Below are 16,667 nucleotides of genomic sequence, written 5' to 3'. Positions count from 1 at the left end.
TGCCAGTCTGATAAAGTGCAATGCCAATTATTTCAGCTGTGATATGAGGATAAAGTTGTGGGGGAGGATGCTGAATAAGTTCTTGAGAAATCACAGTGGCTAAATCTTCAGGATCTCTGAAGAAACTAATTCCCTTCAAAATCAATGCTGCAATGCCATTGAAAAATCAAAGCAACATACTTGAGTGAGTGCAGAGCTGAATATACCCATGAACAAATGTTCTGATCACACACACCACAGTGCCTGATCCCCTCTCCATTGCAATATTGCAAGTCACAAAGAAATTAATTGCAGTCCACAGGGCAGTGCAATCATAAAGCATGAGTAAATGAGTGGAGAATCTGGGCCAATAAAAATGCACTCCCAGTGACTGAAACAGTCTTAGCTAGCCCATTTGTTTCCTCATCCATTTTTTGTCCCCCTCTTCATGCTTAACTTCACTTTTCAGGCTTCCTAGCACTATGATTATTATTATTATTGCTATTATTATTATCATTGTTTCTTTGTGGGCTGAGAGTTGCAGATCTCAAAAATAAAGCAGATGTCAGCAGCTCTGAAGGATCCTATTTTATTACACAGCAGAACAAATGAGTATGTCAAGGAAAGGCTTTCCAATCTAACAAGAAAACATCACAGACACTAAATAAATAAATAAATAAACCCTGTGGATACAGGCAGACTAGTTCTGATTAGATATTATGCTAACGTAATGCCTACTTTCTACGCTAACAGTGTTTTAATACATTTAAATCATACTGGGGAAATTAGTCATGAAATAGGAGAAGAAGTCTCCATGTCAGAAATTATTAAAATTATCCAAGGGGGCCAGACTACCTCTCTCATGGAAATGTGACTCATGGTGTGGGATTATAAATGTAACCCAAACAGTATTTACATAGTGTGCCTGACTCCATCTCATTACCTTTGCCAATGATTGCTTTTCCTGGCTGCTGGAGGAGCAGTTCAACTGGTGATGGGGAGCCCAGCACTAATGTCTGCATCATGGCAAGGTCTCAGCCTCTGCTAAGGCTCTGGGATGCCTCTAGGTTTTACAGGGATATGCCACAGGGAAATGCCCTAGCAGCCATAAGAGGGACAGAAGCCAGCTGCCACATTGGTGCCCCTCCTTGATGCTTGCAGTGGGTGCAGGCCCACCTCCTGCTTTCCTGCAGATGGACCATGAGCTGAGCTTTTTGGGAAGGCATAGTTCCAGAGCCAGGCTACATTCCTTGAAATAGTGTCTCTCCAAACTTTCTGAACAGGGACAAAACCAAGCCTTGCCTGATTCAACCTATAGCCTTTAATCTTTCTCTTGTCCCCAGCTACCTGCCCATGCTCCCCCATTTCACAAAAAGGGAGATCTCTTTTCTCTTTACCGATTTCCATAAAGACCGTGAATATACTTGTCAAGCTCCAAGAAGCAATGTTAATTTCGCTTGTGAAACTGCAGCCTCAGAAGACCCTCCATCTCCTCAGTCTTTGCAGCCCTAGTAAATGGCCATTTATTAGCTGAAGTCCATAATTTGCTTCCTTCTGTGACCCATCCTGTAATTCGCCTTGAGATGACAAGCTTTGAATGAAAAGTGCATTCATTTTCCAGCTCTAGCATATAAAATATGGATATGGTCATGAAACCTTGAATCCATCAAAAAAGCAGAGACTTTTCCTTTTAGGATCTAAGGCTCTAAGGACCAAGGGCTGGGCTGGAGCCTCCATACCCTGCAAGCTCAGGCACAGAGCAGTGATATTGATCTCAATTACCAGTAACTTGATTCACTCTAGTGCTCCGACAGATGAGCTTTGATGAGCCCACAGTAGCCGTTTAAAAACTTCCTGATGACCCTTCTCTCATTACTCCATTTGCAGAACTGGGAGATGGGAATTTACATCCTCCTGTGGCTCTGTCATAGTGAAGTTTGGTGCATTAGCTTAAAAGATACCAGACACTAAGACACTGCTGAGACTTTCTGTCATAGGGGCAATAACTTGTGATTGGTGGAGGAGGCAGACAGCTGGATATGAAAGTAGCCTAAACTGCCATAAAAAGACTGGCCAATTAATCTGTCAACCCTAAGTGAGTGGTGAATCAAACTGCATTAGCTTCTGCTCAATACTGGAGAGCAGAAGTTGTCAGGAAGTTCAAACTCACTGCACAGAGGGGGACAACTCACAGCTAAGTCCTCATTCTGAGAGACTGTGGAGAAAGTGAGCAGTGGAGACACCTTACCTGAGAAAACCAGAAAAGGACTTCAAGACAGCCTAATGTTTGACTTTATTTTTTTAAAACTGGACCCTGAATACAAATAAACTGTGGTCAATAGCAAGCAAGAGTGTTTGCAGTGTAAAACCAGCTCAGAGGTTTCATTTTTTTCTGGAACTAAGGACTCAGAGATGCCATGCTTTGTAATTACCCTATGGAGACTATAGCTACCACCAGGCTGTGGAATAATTCCCTTGTGAATATTCTCCAAATATTGGGATCAGAGATGACAGCATCAGCAGACCTGACTGTGTGAGCTTATTTGGTTTAGCAGAGCACCATTGGTTGCTGCTCTATCCTAAGCCACTTCATGGAGGTAGGCAGGGGACTGTTCTGCATAAAAATTTCTGACTTGTGAGTCTTGGTGAAGGAAGATATGAGTTGGTTCACAGAATCATAGAATGGTTTGGGTTCAAATGAACCTTAAAGATCTCCTAGTTCCATTGCCCCCACCAAGAACAGGAACGTCTTCCACTAGACCAGGCTGCTCAAAGCCCCATCTGACCTGACCCTGAACATTTCCAGGGATGTGGCATCTACAACTTCTCTGGGCAAACTGTGCCAGTGACTTACCACCCTCCGAGTAAAGAATCGTTTCCTAATATCTAATCTACCCTCTTCCATTTTCCATTTTTCCCATTCCTCCTTGTCCTGTCTTTACATACCCTTGTAAAAAGTCCATTTTCAGTCATTCAGTGAGAGTTTCTTGGGGCAATGGGCACAGCCCAGAGAGAGATAAGAAAGATTGCTGAAGTGGAGCTATACAGAGCTGAACACTTAACTACAATATGCAAAAATGGAAACATCAAACATCCCACAGCCTTCAACATCAGGCACTCTTTACCTCCTAGAAATTCATACACTTGCTAAGCCATATGGATTTTTAAGTGCTTCACAGCATCCTACTACAACTCTAGTTCTATTAAAAATCTTGTCAGTAACTGTGAACAATGAAATTGTGCCCCATCAAAATGATGCAAGATAGTTCATATCTCATAGAATATTTACCTCAGTACTCTCCATACACATTCATACTTCTCTGTATCTAACACTCTCCAGGCACAGTTTCAAATTTATCTCAACACCATGAGGGCTACAAGCACCTTTCTAAGGGGATGCTGCAATTTTGACTCCAGAAAAAATCCAGACTCCCTAACCAGATATGTCTCATACTAACCCTGCAGACATGAACACAGAGGCCACAGAAGAAGGAGTAAATTTGAATGTGAATTATAACATGACATTTCCTAGACATGCAATTGCTTTGATTTTTTGTTTCATCTTTCATTGAAGCCCTAAAGTGGACTTTTATTGAGAGGACAAGCAGAAAATCTGGAACATGAGAAGAATCTAAAGAAGTTGTCTTACAAATGTGCCTATCTGAATTCATATGTATATATATATATAAGGAGTTACTACCCTAGGATGTTTCAGTAGAGCTCCTGTAAACATCAAGCATAGATTTGTCATAGATACAAATAGAAATAGTCTGAGTTCATGAGGAAATCCTGAACAGATAAGAGATTATTTTATCCTTCAGGGAGCCTGTGTTCTTTGCTTGGACTGAGTCCTGGCCACACCAGAAGTCTTCTTATTAAGACTTCTCCCTTCAAACAAGGAACCACAAAACTAGGTAGTTTGAGAATAGTTTATGATGAACAATAACAAATAACAGCATGGGGAAACAAAAGGGGAAATACGGGTCTAGGCAGGATGGATAATAGTGTCCAATGTACAAATTTCATATTGAGAAAGATATGAGGAAACATGTCCAAGGAGAGGATGCAAAACCAACTCTAGACCCCACACCAGAAGACAGAGTTCAAAACTACAGGAATAGAAGGAGAGGAACATCCAGCAGTTAGTGGCTTGACTCATTTAAGTTCATAGAGAATCTCAAAAATCAGGGTATTAGTGTTACATAGCCTCAGTGAAATGGAGGTCAATAGAAATGACTGAACACACAGAAGACCAACACCACCTTCCACATGCTCAAGACCAGGCAATTAGAGGTCTGGAAGATGAGGGAGAAGCAGCTGTTGGAGGGCGTTAAGCCTGCACAGGGGTGGAGTCTAGGATATGGTGTATGCCTTTGTGGGATGCCTTCCAGATACCTGATTGTATTCCCTGGAAACATTTTGATAGGAAAAACAATTTGTAGGCCTGAATGGCTTCTTGGAATAAACCAATTTGACTCCTCAACCTGGAATAACCATATAACTCACAGAAGCCAGCATAAAGCCAGTTACAGCTGGCCTAAGCTATACAAGTAGAAATAAAATGGTTTTGAGCACTGCACATGCTGGTGAAAACCTTCCTGCTCATTCCAGGAGATGCTGATACTGACCATGGCTGGGGAAAAGACACTGAACTGGGAAGAGTACCTGGTACCTCCTATGAGGCCATTCTCACCCTGCATGTAAAGAAAGAAAAGCATGGCAGCTCTTCTTCCTTGGTCAACTGGCCTAAGCAGTCTGGTAATGATCATTGGGTTTTGTTTTACAAGTTCTGCTTTCAAGTGAAGAAAGGAAGTCTGTGGGCTAGGGTGCTTGGCATCAATAGAGGGAGAAACACCTACTTATGGAATGCAGGTGGTTGCAAAATCTTTTTTTTTTTTTCTTTTTATCTTTTTTTTCTTCTTTTCCATAGGAAAGAGCATTCCCCATGGCTACACGCACAGACATCAGATTTAAAAATAGCCGAGTTCCACCTCAGTTGTGGGTGAGTGAAAGACAGAAGACAGATGCATTGGCTGCCAGCTAGACTTGACATCTACTTTTTCTTTCCTCACCCTGGGAGCCAGAAGTTGCACACATGGGCACAGGTGAAGTCCTTGGTGGCAAAGCACATGGTGTCTGCCTCCCTCACAAATTCACTGGCTGCTACAGCTTTGTGTGTCCAGGAGCCACATAAACCCACACTCCCCATTTAGTGCATCAGGCATATATAAAAATCCCCAAGTTCCTCCTATTTGTCCTGCTTAATTTGCAAATTTTTCACTAGTCATTTATGTGTGGGGATTGATGTTGAGTTCATTGCAAAGGTTAACACATCTCTGTTTCTGGCTTGTTTTGTTGACTCCTTTAGTGCCTGATCCACATGGACACTTTCCATGGCGCCAACCTCTATAATGATTGTGGGTGCTTGTGTATGAGTGGTCTCATTTTCACAACCTAGTAAATAAAGGTGAACAGTTTCAAGGAGCAGGTCTTGGTTTTACTTCCTTCCTCTTTCCCAGACTGCAGGAGATTCCTCCTCTTTTTTTTAACTGGCTTTAATCCACCCACTGTTTATGCTTCCAACCAAATGCATTCATTGAAAACATAAGGCACTACTACCTACGTACTCAGTGCTACTCTTCATGTGCTCATCAGCAGTAGAAGCCACAGTAATTCAGCAAACTTGGCTATTTTATTTGCAAAGATGTTTATAAGCATCTCTATATGCATTTACCTAAATTATGTGGCACACAGAGAAGCACTTTCCATGGGAAATTTTGGATGCTGAAAAGTCACATGCATTCAAACCACAACTTGACAAATTTAGAAAAGGAGAATTTGTCCAGTGCATTAAACTTTAATTAACTGGATGTCAGGGGAGAATTTGAGGGTAGTATCACTGCAGATTTATGTTATTCTTACAGATTTCCCTCTTTTGGCAATGATGAAAACAATATATCTTTGGTCTAACCAATTGTGGACATTCTTAGGTTTTTATGTGTGCTTTCCATAATTTTAGTGTGATATGCTTTCTTAATAAACTTGTTTCAGGAGCATCCAAGATGCATTAGGGTCTTACAGATACATTGTAGAGCACAGTAAGTATTTCTTCTTCTACATTTAGAGCTTGGCATGCTAAGCATCACATTTCTGGTCTAGGAAGATGGATCGGAAGAATGGAAAATATCTCCTGATCAGAACAACCTTAGAAGTAAAACAGACTTGGTGTCTTGCATAATGACAAGGCATTGAATCCTATTCGGTTTAACAAAAAGAAGGATGCAGAATTGATATGGCCACTACTTATGAACACTGACCAAGGAAGGACCAACAGATGTCTGCGTTTACTCAGGCGTGTCTTCTCTTTCTTACTGAAATGCTTGCCCAAGTAGAATTTTCCCATTTCTCCAAAATTTCCAGACATTTGACTTGAGCAGCAGCAATAGCTGTAGCTATGCTCTGCATGACCAGAAAATCAAAGCTAATAACTGGTGCATGCAGGCATATCAGCAGTACAGAACATATGCATATACCTGTTTAGAAAATCCTGCCTAAACTTGATAACATAATAAAGGAGAACTCTTAATCCAGGGGTCAAGATATAAGAAAATCCCACAGCTGTATGCTGAAAGTGTGCATACTCATTTTTCATATCAGTATTTTCAACAGTGTGGAGAAACAGCTGGTGAAATAACTTGCCAGGCATCATTGGGAATACTCCATCACGATCAGTGTTTAAACCGTGAATGGGTATTATTTCTGAAAAATGCTCATACAGGAAGTGAAGAGGGAAGTCCTGTGGCCTTCAACCTGCAGGGAGATGCTCACAGTGGACCCTCTGCCTTTAAAAACTCTTCATTATCCTCCATTCCTCAAAACACATTTCTCTCAGGAGAGCTGTGAATACCCACTGATATCACAAGGATGATCTTTGGAGAGGTTGAGGCAATGTGCAGTGAAGGGACCACCCTCATGAGCACACCTGGCTCTTTACAGTGGCAGCTGGATCTTAATGCCATGTCTCCACCAGTCCAAAAAGGAAAGGAAAAGTCTAGAAGTGGAGACCAAGGGACATAAACCAAAGGCTGCAGTCAGACAAAAATTAATCAGGATTTTGTACAAAAGCTATATATTTCAACTGGAGACTACTGGTTTAGCAGCCATTCCCAGGGAAGTCACACTCATGTTTGCAATGGAGCAGCAGTCTCACAAACAGTGACAAACCTCAGCCAGGGTGAACTCACATCCAGACCTGGTGGCTCAAGTACCTCTGTTCATAGGACACTATTTTTTTCCCCCTTACCCAGTTGCAAGTTGTTCCAGCCAGCAGCCTCAAAGCTCCTGACCTGTTACTAAAACAGCCTCGGAGAAAGTAAACATCACCAGTAGAAAAACAAAAAATATCACCCAAATGTCTAAGGAAACCATGAGCTACATCCAGCACAGATTTTTCAAAGGGACAAGGATTTTCATGGCTCAGTGTTCTAATTTGTTTGACCATTTATTTCCAAGGAACACATCCAAGAGTGACAAGCTCCATTTATTTCAATGGGCAGCATACGCCAGCAACATGAATGGTGTATGCTATAAAAGAGAATGGATGTCCTCAAGCATCCTAGAAAGCTGTCCTTCCAGCAGACAGAGGACATGTAGATAATGGAAGTGCAGCCCTGCTCTGACAAGTAACACTATAAAAGAAGCATTGTGGGTGCTCATGTTTGATGTCTCCTCATGGCAGACCTGAGAGATTTGCTCAACCTGAAAGTAAAAAATTATTACCTAATACCTGGCCCAGTGCTGGAGAGCATAGTTGGATTCTTTCATTATTCTACTTTTCCAGGCCAGAAGGACATTTCCTTGGAACATATGGCCACTTCAGGGTGCTAGCGCTTCACCTTTTTAGACTTTTAGGGGCTATGCACCAACCCAGACTATTCTCACAAATGACATCACCTTCAAATCATTGTGTGATGTCAATATGAGATGTTCACACAAGAAAGTGCCCTCTTTCTATAAAATACCATCACATGGCAGCACTGTTTTCAGTCTTGTCTCTTTGTACTACGTTCTGAAGACAATTCTCTTCTGAATCTTGCCTTTCCAAAGTCTGATCCCATTGAAGCCTGAAAAACCCTGAGCTGTGACTCTCTGTCCCAAATTCAGTACCACCTATGATTTGATATTGTTTGATGGTCTGTGACATTTTACTGTAAGTCTCACAAGAGTGGGCAACTTTTATTAGCTATCATTAATGAATTAACTAATCTAAGTTCTGTTTCAAGACTTACCTGGGAAGTCTGGTTCATAAGATTTTATCGGCTTGTCAGCAAACCCTGGAAGTCAAAATAGAATTATTTTCATCTTGCTTTTCAGTGAGATGGCCCTAACAAAGGTGGGGTGTGGCTTTGTTTATCCTGAGTCTTTCTCTGGACACCTTTCATTCTCATTAAGTTTAGGAGGCTGCCAGGAAGGAGCGGTGTGAGCTGCAATGTTGTCCACAGGAAACCACTCCCCTTTCTCCTGTACCTCCAGCCAGGCAACATCTCAAGCCAGGTAAAGAAGAAGAGATGTTCGTGACTCACTTACAGCCCTCCAGCATGGCAAAATGAAATCCCAAATTCTCTTCAGGAGATTCATGTCCACCCATGCTGCAAGGCTCACTATCCTGGATTTAGTCTGCAGTAACATCGCAGTCATGCAATAACCCTAGATACCCATTGTACAGACCGGAGTTGTGCCACTGTTTTTCCTTTTCACTTTCTCTTCAGCAGATGCAGCTTGTAGGTTGCAATTTCAACTTTTATGGAGAAGCCAAATCAATGCTGTTTATGCCATTGAGGGCATCTTTGAAACCATGTGGAAATCTTAGCTTGCTTTGATGCCAGTGAGGTGCTTCATAGCACATACTTCTGGCTGGCTCTGTGTGTATTTGGGGATATAAATCATAAGGTGGCTTTGCATCTATGCAGCTTCCTTTGGGACCATACTGATTGCCAACAGGCAGGTGTCAACTTGCTGTGAGCTATTTCCTAAGGAAAAGACAAAAAGAGATTGAGGGAGAGCTATAGTTATCCTTCCTTTGTCAAAGTGGGACTTCTAGTTTCCATCAAAATCCCTTCTGTTCCTCAATTTCTGATTGTTTCTGGTGACTTTCACACCTGGGCCAGTTGGCCCCATGCATACTGAGCTCTCAAGACCAGCCTCTTACTCCAGGTGTAAGTGGTGAGAGATAAGAGAGCTCTCTGCTGGGAGAATTTGGCCCTGCTTCTGGGCTTTGGGGCATTATTTGGTCAGAGAAGAGGCAGGCTGTCAGATCCAGCATTTCTGACTGGCTTTTTAAGGCTAAAGATACAGGAACTACACCTGTGTCTTGCAGTTGATGTGAGAAGATTTCCAGTATCCCAGCAGAGAAATCTGAGTAGACACCCCAGACCTGGCATTCCCAGGGCAAACTGAGATCTGCTAGATTTAACATGTGGTAGTGGAGCAGTGGGGTAATTGAATCCCAGGGGTAATAAGCAGTGCTTTATGAGGTGTCAAAAATGTTAATCATAACTAAACGGCATTGTGAAGAAACTGTTTGGTCTTTTACTGAAAATTAAAACTAAAAAACGAGCCATATGATGACAGCATCTGTAGCAGAGAGCAGGGTGGCTTGCATGAATTAGCAGCTTCCTGGCTGTTATCTGTGGCAGCTTTAGCCAGCTACTTATTCCATCACCTGCAGCTTCTGTGGGCTGAGGCTTCAGACTTACACCTTGGGGAGCATTGCAAGCCAAAGTCCTCAGCACTGAGCCACAGTCAAAAAAGAGCTGGAGAAGGTCTCTTCCACAGTTTTCTCATTGAAGTTTGGGATGGTGGTCATTTGATGGAATGGGATCTTGGGTCTTGGAATGTGGAGCACAGTGACCTCGAGCTGCTCACATCCTGATCTCCAAAGAGCACCTGTGAAGGTTACCAGTAAGGTGAGCTGAATGGGTATGTGCTGCAGTCTTGGTGACTTCCATTTGAATCTTCCTGGCATGTCCCGCTGCAGACAAGGATAGCTTAGCCAAGCATCTCCAGAAACCCTGCTGGGATCATGTTGGATATCCATGGAACAAGTATGTGGGGTCACAGCAAGTGATAGCCTCCTGCTGCTTGGGAGACTTGTTATGAGTAGAAGAGAAGTAAATCCCCATATTGCCCTGGGAGAAGTGCTCATTAGAATCCACTTTCAGGCATTTCTTTCTCTAGTCTGGCAGGTGTTATGGAGTATCCACCATTAAAAAAAAAAAAAAACAGACAAAACCTAAAATTACTCAGGCATGCTACTCATTCTTGTTAAGGTCCTGTAAATCATAACAAGTGCAGAATCTCTTGCCTTTCAGAGATCTTCCTGTTACATATGGATGACTCTCAGGGATCCCTGCAAGTGTCTTCCTACCACCTCTCCCTCACACTTCCTGCTGATGAGACCCAGAACCACCCACTGAGCTGCTGGTAAGCAGCAGAATCAGTTCTGGTCTGTCTTTCCCACCCCTCCCACTGTCCCTTTTTGGGGCCTCCAAAGAGACCTTACCAGTACAGGCTCCTGGCACAGAAAAGTCCCCATGGAAAAGTTGATTATACCCAGAAAAATGGCTATGGCACCCATCTGCAGGGACAGTAATGGGGTTTTGAGCAGAGAAGGCACTGCCATCTGGCAGGGGCTGGAGCAGGGTGACAGCAAGAGGAGTCACTGGTCACAGGCATCCCCTGACTCACACACGAAGGGGCCTGGCTCCATCCAGTCTCTTGAGAGCAGAAAAGGCACAGACTCGTGGCTGACTCCCTTGTCTCATTGTTTGTGCATCGGAGCAGGGAGAACAGGAGGCAGAGGGAGTGGGGAAGCCTTTCTGTCCCCCTGGCTCTGACAGGTCCTTGCCTGCCACACATTGGGATTGGGGATGGGTGGGAGACAGGGCAGGGGGACAGCCAAAATAAATGAACTAAGAATCCAGTCTCATGATTCTCCACAAGCTTGGTATACATGATGCAAATTGATGTTTAAAGCTTATTTATTAGCTTACGTGCGAAATGCCAGCGGTGTTTTTCTAGATCAGTGGGTATCCAATATTTGGGCGGGGGAGACGACAGCAGTGGGAGCGAGCATGGCTAGAGACTATATATCCAGAGGCTAGGGTTTATATCATGGGCTGCTCTCGACTGTTATAATTTGTGGCACAGATTCAGTGAGAATCTGATCTGCTGAAAATATTTGGGCTGTGAAAACTCCCACACTGTGACAGATGTCAAGTCCAATTAAGTTACTCATGTCCAGGTTTCTGTCCAATAGGCTTTCCCATTAAATACCAATTTAAGAGGGAAAAAATGCCGCCCCCTTTTCTCTGAGCCTTTATCTCTTCCGACCATCTCTAGGCAAAACCCTTTGGAACCAGAAGGGGATCCACACGCATCTCCACTCCGTCTATCTGTCTTGCCCCTGCCACTTTCCGCACCCCTCCTTGGCTTCTTTGCCACTCTGGGAGGGGTAGGAGGAGAAACTGCACTTTCCTTTTGTGCATGTGAGCGTACCTTGTCCTGCACCGTCGTTACCTCTCGCAGCCGCTCCGAACCCGCGCCGAGATTTTCGTTTATTTCGTTTTGTTTTTCTTTTTCAGCGTTTGCATATTTTCCTTTATTTTTAACTGGAAAGATGCAGGAGGAGTTAGGAAACTCAGGGACGGATGGGGGTTTCGTTTATCATTTTTTTTCTCCCCTCGCCAGTTCTTGAAGGAGCAGAAGGAGAACTAAACCAAACATTCATTTTCCGACGGCGTCTCTCCCGCTCCTGCCTCTCTCCGCGGGACCGGTGAATTAACAAAACCTCACGTTACAACCCCCCACCACCCTCCCAAAAAAACAAAACAAAACAACAAAAAAAAGGAAAAAAAAAAAGAGAAGAAAGGAGGGAGCGACGCATTGTTACCCCGACCCACGGCGTGCCTGTGCGCCGGGCCGCGGCGAAACAAAGCCGGCAGCACCGCGCCGGACTCCGCGTCCCGGTCTCCGCGCCCCGGGCCCCGCGACCGGCCCGGCCCGGGAGCAGCGGGACTGCCACAGGGAAGGAGAGGCTGTGGGGGAGGGAGATAGGGAATAATCCCAGACGGTGCCGGTGCTGTCGCCGCATCCCTTTTGTTATTTATCGCGGTCGGGGAAAAGGAGGAAGAAAAGCAGGGAAAGTGGCACTTGCCTTCTCTAAAACCGACCGGCCGAAACCGCCGGTGCGCTGCAGCCGCTGCCCCGGACAAACGGGCGGAGGAGGACTTTGATGGGGAAACGCTTTTTCTCCCCGATGCATCGTAAGTAACTTGTTATTTATACTCCGCAAACAAACACGACTAACATCTCTGGAGCACTGGAGGCCGCGGCGAGGGATGAGATCTGCCTTTCCTCATTCGAGCAGGACACTTTCTTGTTCGTAATTAATTTTATTTTATTTTGATTTTTTAATTTTTCCATGCTCCACTCCCGGAGAGTCATTTGAACTGTAAAGGAATTGCCGAGGGGGCGAGGGGACCTGGAAAGAGAGGCTATCGAAACGACTCCACCAAGGTAAGCAGTCTTAACAGTATCTTTCCATTTTGCAGGTAGCAGGGGCATGGGTTTACTGTAAGAATAGTAATAGTAATAGTAATAGTAATAGTAATAGTAATAGTAATAGTAATAGTAATAGTAATAGTAATAGTAATAATAGTAGTAATAATGATGATTATGATAATGATGATGATGATGATAATAATAGTAATAATAATAATAATAATAGCAGGGGAAGTCTCTTTCTGGATCAGCTTGACAAACCCCACCATACAGATAAATCCAAATCAAAGCAAAAAATTCAACACACACCATAGAGAAACCTCTAAATAACTTTCTTCAGGAGCCACCACTTTAATTGCCCATTTTCATATAACCACCCTGCAAATCCTGCCTCTTCCAGTGTGCTTTTTGCATAAGCCCCCTTGCTTGGATGCCAGTTGAAAGGTGATTTTAAACATTTCCTCTTTACCTTTTTGCACCTCGAGATCACTGATACCTGATTTGCACACTAATGGGTTTTTTTCCCCTACCCTGCCTTGTGGGCCTGATTAACGCTCCTTATCAAAAATCGAAGATGAAGTGTTTCCAAAGGCCCTGGCAAGAGACAGCCGTTTCCCAAGGAGGGAAGCGCTCTTCTGGTTCCCTGCACACCCTGGGGAGCGATGAGCCTCGGACCCCAGCAGAGCCCCTCTGCTCCACCATGTATGCCCTACGTCTCGCCCCGTTGTGGGAGACTTGGCTCTAGCCATGCATGGGAATAATTCCTCCTGCCCATGTGGTTGTTATTATTGGTATTATTATTATTGTTAACAAGAATAATAACAATAGTTTGTTTTTCCCAGCTGGGTCTGAGGCCTGACTGGGACTTACCCTGGAAACTTTATGGGGAAATACTTTGCAATCTTAATTAGGGGGAAGGTAGGATGTGATGTTCCCTATGTTCCCTCCTCCATCGGGTTCCTTCCCCACCTTGGTCAACACCCCAGCTGCACACACACACACACACACACACACGCATTTGTGTCCAAGGTTATTCACTAGTCGCCTGATGTATTGTTTTATTACATGCCGGCGTGTCCACGGACGAGCTCGGATTTGTATTGCTGTCTACATGACAGATGGTGCTCTGTGAGGCCGCAAGAAGATACGATTCAATTTTCTTTTGAAAGGCACGTCCGCATTTATTTATTTATTTATTTAGCCTCCCCCTCTTTTCTCACAAGGAGGGGAGAGGAGGGAATATTTAAAGAGATGGAGAAGTTTGGCCTCTGCTTTGGGGTTTTGTTTCTTTTTGAATCCCACGCTTAGGAAAAAGAAACTCTCCAAACATTCCCATTTGATCGCTAGCAAATGGCTATCCGCAGGATTAGCAGCAGGAAAAGAAAGAAAGAAAAAGAAAAAGAAAAAGAAAAAGAAAAAGAAAAAGAAAAAGAAAAAGAAAAAGAAAAAGAAAAAGAAAAAGAAAAAGAAAAAGAAAAAGAAAAAGAAAAAGAAAAAGCACAGAGAAAAGAGAGGAGTGGAGAGCCTAGCAGATACATCAGATCCCGTAGGGATTGGGGAAATATATCTCCCCACTGGCCTTGTTATATTTGTGGAGCCTTGAGCTGTGTATTTAAAAGTATCATGTCTGCAGCCTGGATCCCATAGAGCGTTGCAGGAAGAGAGACGGTTATGCAGAAGCTGGCAGGCCAGAAAGGACAGTAATAAAATTGGGAGCCTGGGGAGGAGGAATCACCATAATATTGAAACACTGGATATTAGGTTGCTTGGAGAAAAAAAAAACCCAAAAAAACAACAAAAACAAAAAAAACTTCTATTGCTCTCTGGGCCTGTTTCAACACCCAAGAAAGCGCGGGGAATAACGGCAGGAAGTATATTCCACTGAAGCTGCCGTCAAACGCTAGAAAAGGGATGGTTAAATGACGGGGTATCATTTATCCCCGATATTGCTCTCATTAATACTCTCTGAAGGAGCCGCGACTCGTCCACCCGGCTCTCCCCTCGCTTCGGTCGGGCGGTACTGGCGCCGAGGGCAGGGCGCGGGGACCGGCATGTCCATCGTGTCTCTGCCCGTGTCCGCGCTCCCCGCCTTGCCCCTGCATTCCGGTGCCGGGGACCTGACCCGCTCTCTCTCTTTCTCTGTTTCGGGAAGGCTCCTCCGCCCCCTCCAAGATGATGCTTAGCCCGGACCAAGCCGCCGACTCCGACCACCCCTCCTCGGCGCCCTCCGACCCGGAGTCCCTGGGAGGCGCCGACGCCCAGGCGCTCAGCTGCTGCGTCTCCGACCCGGAGCCCGCCGAGGGCGGCGGCGGGGAGGGCCGAGGTGACGGCGGCGGGGAGGGCCGCGGAGGGGGCCGGCCTGGGTTGCACCCGCCGCCGCTGAGCCGGGAGGAGAAGCGTCGGCGGCGCCGCGCCACGGCCAAGTACCGCTCGGCCCACGCCACGCGTGAGCGGATCCGCGTGGAGGCCTTTAACCTGGCCTTCGCCGAGCTGCGCAAGCTGCTGCCCACCCTGCCCCCCGACAAGAAGCTCTCCAAGATAGAGATCCTGCGCCTCGCCATCTGCTACATCTCCTATCTCAACCACGTGCTGGACGTGTAGCGCCCGATGGACGCCCGGAGCCGCAGGACTCCGAGTTCCGCCGCTCCGGGTCCGGCTGTGCGGGCAGCGCCTTCTCTGGGCGGGCGGCGGGGTGGGGGGTTCCTGCTGCTTGTGCTGCCCCCCGGAAGGCTCCCACCCGGTCGAAGCCCCCTTTTCGAAGAGAAGTGTAAAACTGGATTGTCTCTTCAGGCTGTCAAGTGCCCCTTTATATATATCCAAAAACATCTACTTGTGACCTTAAACATGTGACCCATGGGTGCAGTTAAAAATAACTATTTTTTATTTATGGTAGAAGGAGTTGACTATTTTTTTCAAGATTTATTTATTTTTCAGAGTGGTGGCAATTTTACTTTGGATACTTCGTGCCAATTGGTTTCTATAGTCGGGTGTTTACACTTTCTCCTGTGGAATATTACGTTTGACTTTATGAGTGTTTGTTGGGATCAATACAGTGTTCATTTTCTTTTCTTTTTAATTTATTTTTCTCTCCAATTATATTGCACTTGTGTAACACAAACCTCCCCTCCCTCCCTGTTTATATTTTATATGTATCAATGCATTTGTTCTTGACCCTTTTTTTTTTTCTTTCCTTGTATGGCATCAACAACCACTAGCACTTAACTAGGAGAGGTTTTTTTAAAAAATCTTGTTGTTATTCTGATATATAGTTGCGTCTTGAAAGTACTTTGCAAATCGTTTATAAGGGAAGTAGTTTATTTGTGGGTGTATATGTGAGTGTGCTATATATGCATGTGTGTGGGAGTGAGCGTGGGTGTGTATGTGTGTGGTATATTTTTAGGAAAGGACATTTTTTCCTAAAAAAGAAAAAAGGAAAAAAAAAAAAAGAAGAAAGAAAAGTAAATCCAGGACTTCTTTCCTTTGTGACAACCAAAAAAATTCTATAACCTGAAAATGTTTCATGTTCTTTGCTGTGAATCTCTTAAAACAAGAAGCGCATTTTAGGGACAAAAGAGAAAAAGAAAAAAAACCACATCTGCTATCCAAAGATTTTAGTCTTTTTCAGGGTTTTTTTGTGTGTCTATGTTGCTTTATATAATGCAATATTTTGTAGTGAAAATAGATAAATCTGGTTTCTATCTGATGCGTTTTTCATATCTCTCATGAATGGTGAGCTGTTTTGCATACAAATAAAAGTATCAAATAAAAGTTGTTTTTTCCTAATTATTTTTCCCTGTTGGTCCTTCTGTCAGACAGACAAGAGATGACCTTATGGATAAGGATTGCAAAGACTTTTCAAGTTATATGTGGGCCACTTCAACAGGTTGCCTGCCTCTTCCTAGGGAGACTTAGACTGCAGTCCCTCCACCACAGCTCCCCTGTTCCAGCTGCTTTCAGCTGGTTGCCCTGCCCAAATGCAGACACAGGACCCTTGCTGTCACTTTCTCCCAGTCTCACCATGACTGATATCTGGTCACATGTTCCAAAGTTCAAGCTGTATAATCAAATCTGATTCTTGCAAGCATCTGTTTTGCTGCCTCACTCTTTGAAATGTCTGGCTTTGCCAC

At 44.4% G+C, this 16,667-nt stretch overlaps 1 protein-coding gene across 1 annotated transcript; it reads left to right on the top strand.

Moving 5' to 3' along the window:
* Nucleotides 1-11,969: 11,969 nt before the first annotated feature.
* NHLH2 (nescient helix-loop-helix 2) lies at nt 11,970-16,323 on the top strand. The gene is made up of 2 exons (XM_079314536.1): nt 11,970-12,555; nt 14,693-16,323. The coding sequence occupies exon 2, from the start codon at nt 14,713-14,715 to the stop codon at nt 15,139-15,141; it is 429 nt and encodes a 142-aa protein (XP_079170662.1). The 5' UTR covers nt 11,970-12,555; nt 14,693-14,712; the 3' UTR covers nt 15,142-16,323.
* The last annotated feature ends 344 nt before the right edge of the window (nt 16,324-16,667 follow it).

This window comes from Erithacus rubecula (assembly GCF_903797595.1).
Source record: "Erithacus rubecula genome assembly, chromosome: 1".
Taxonomy (NCBI): domain Eukaryota; kingdom Metazoa; phylum Chordata; class Aves; order Passeriformes; family Muscicapidae; genus Erithacus; species Erithacus rubecula.
Note: the sequence above shows the minus strand (reverse complement) of the source record. Positions and strands in the feature narration are given on the sequence as shown.

What these genes read in the sequence shown, in the direction of transcription:
- NHLH2 (XM_079314536.1), top strand. Translation starts at nt 14,713, where the DNA reads ATGATGCTTAGCCCGGACCAAGCCGCCGACTCCGACCACCCCTCCTCG.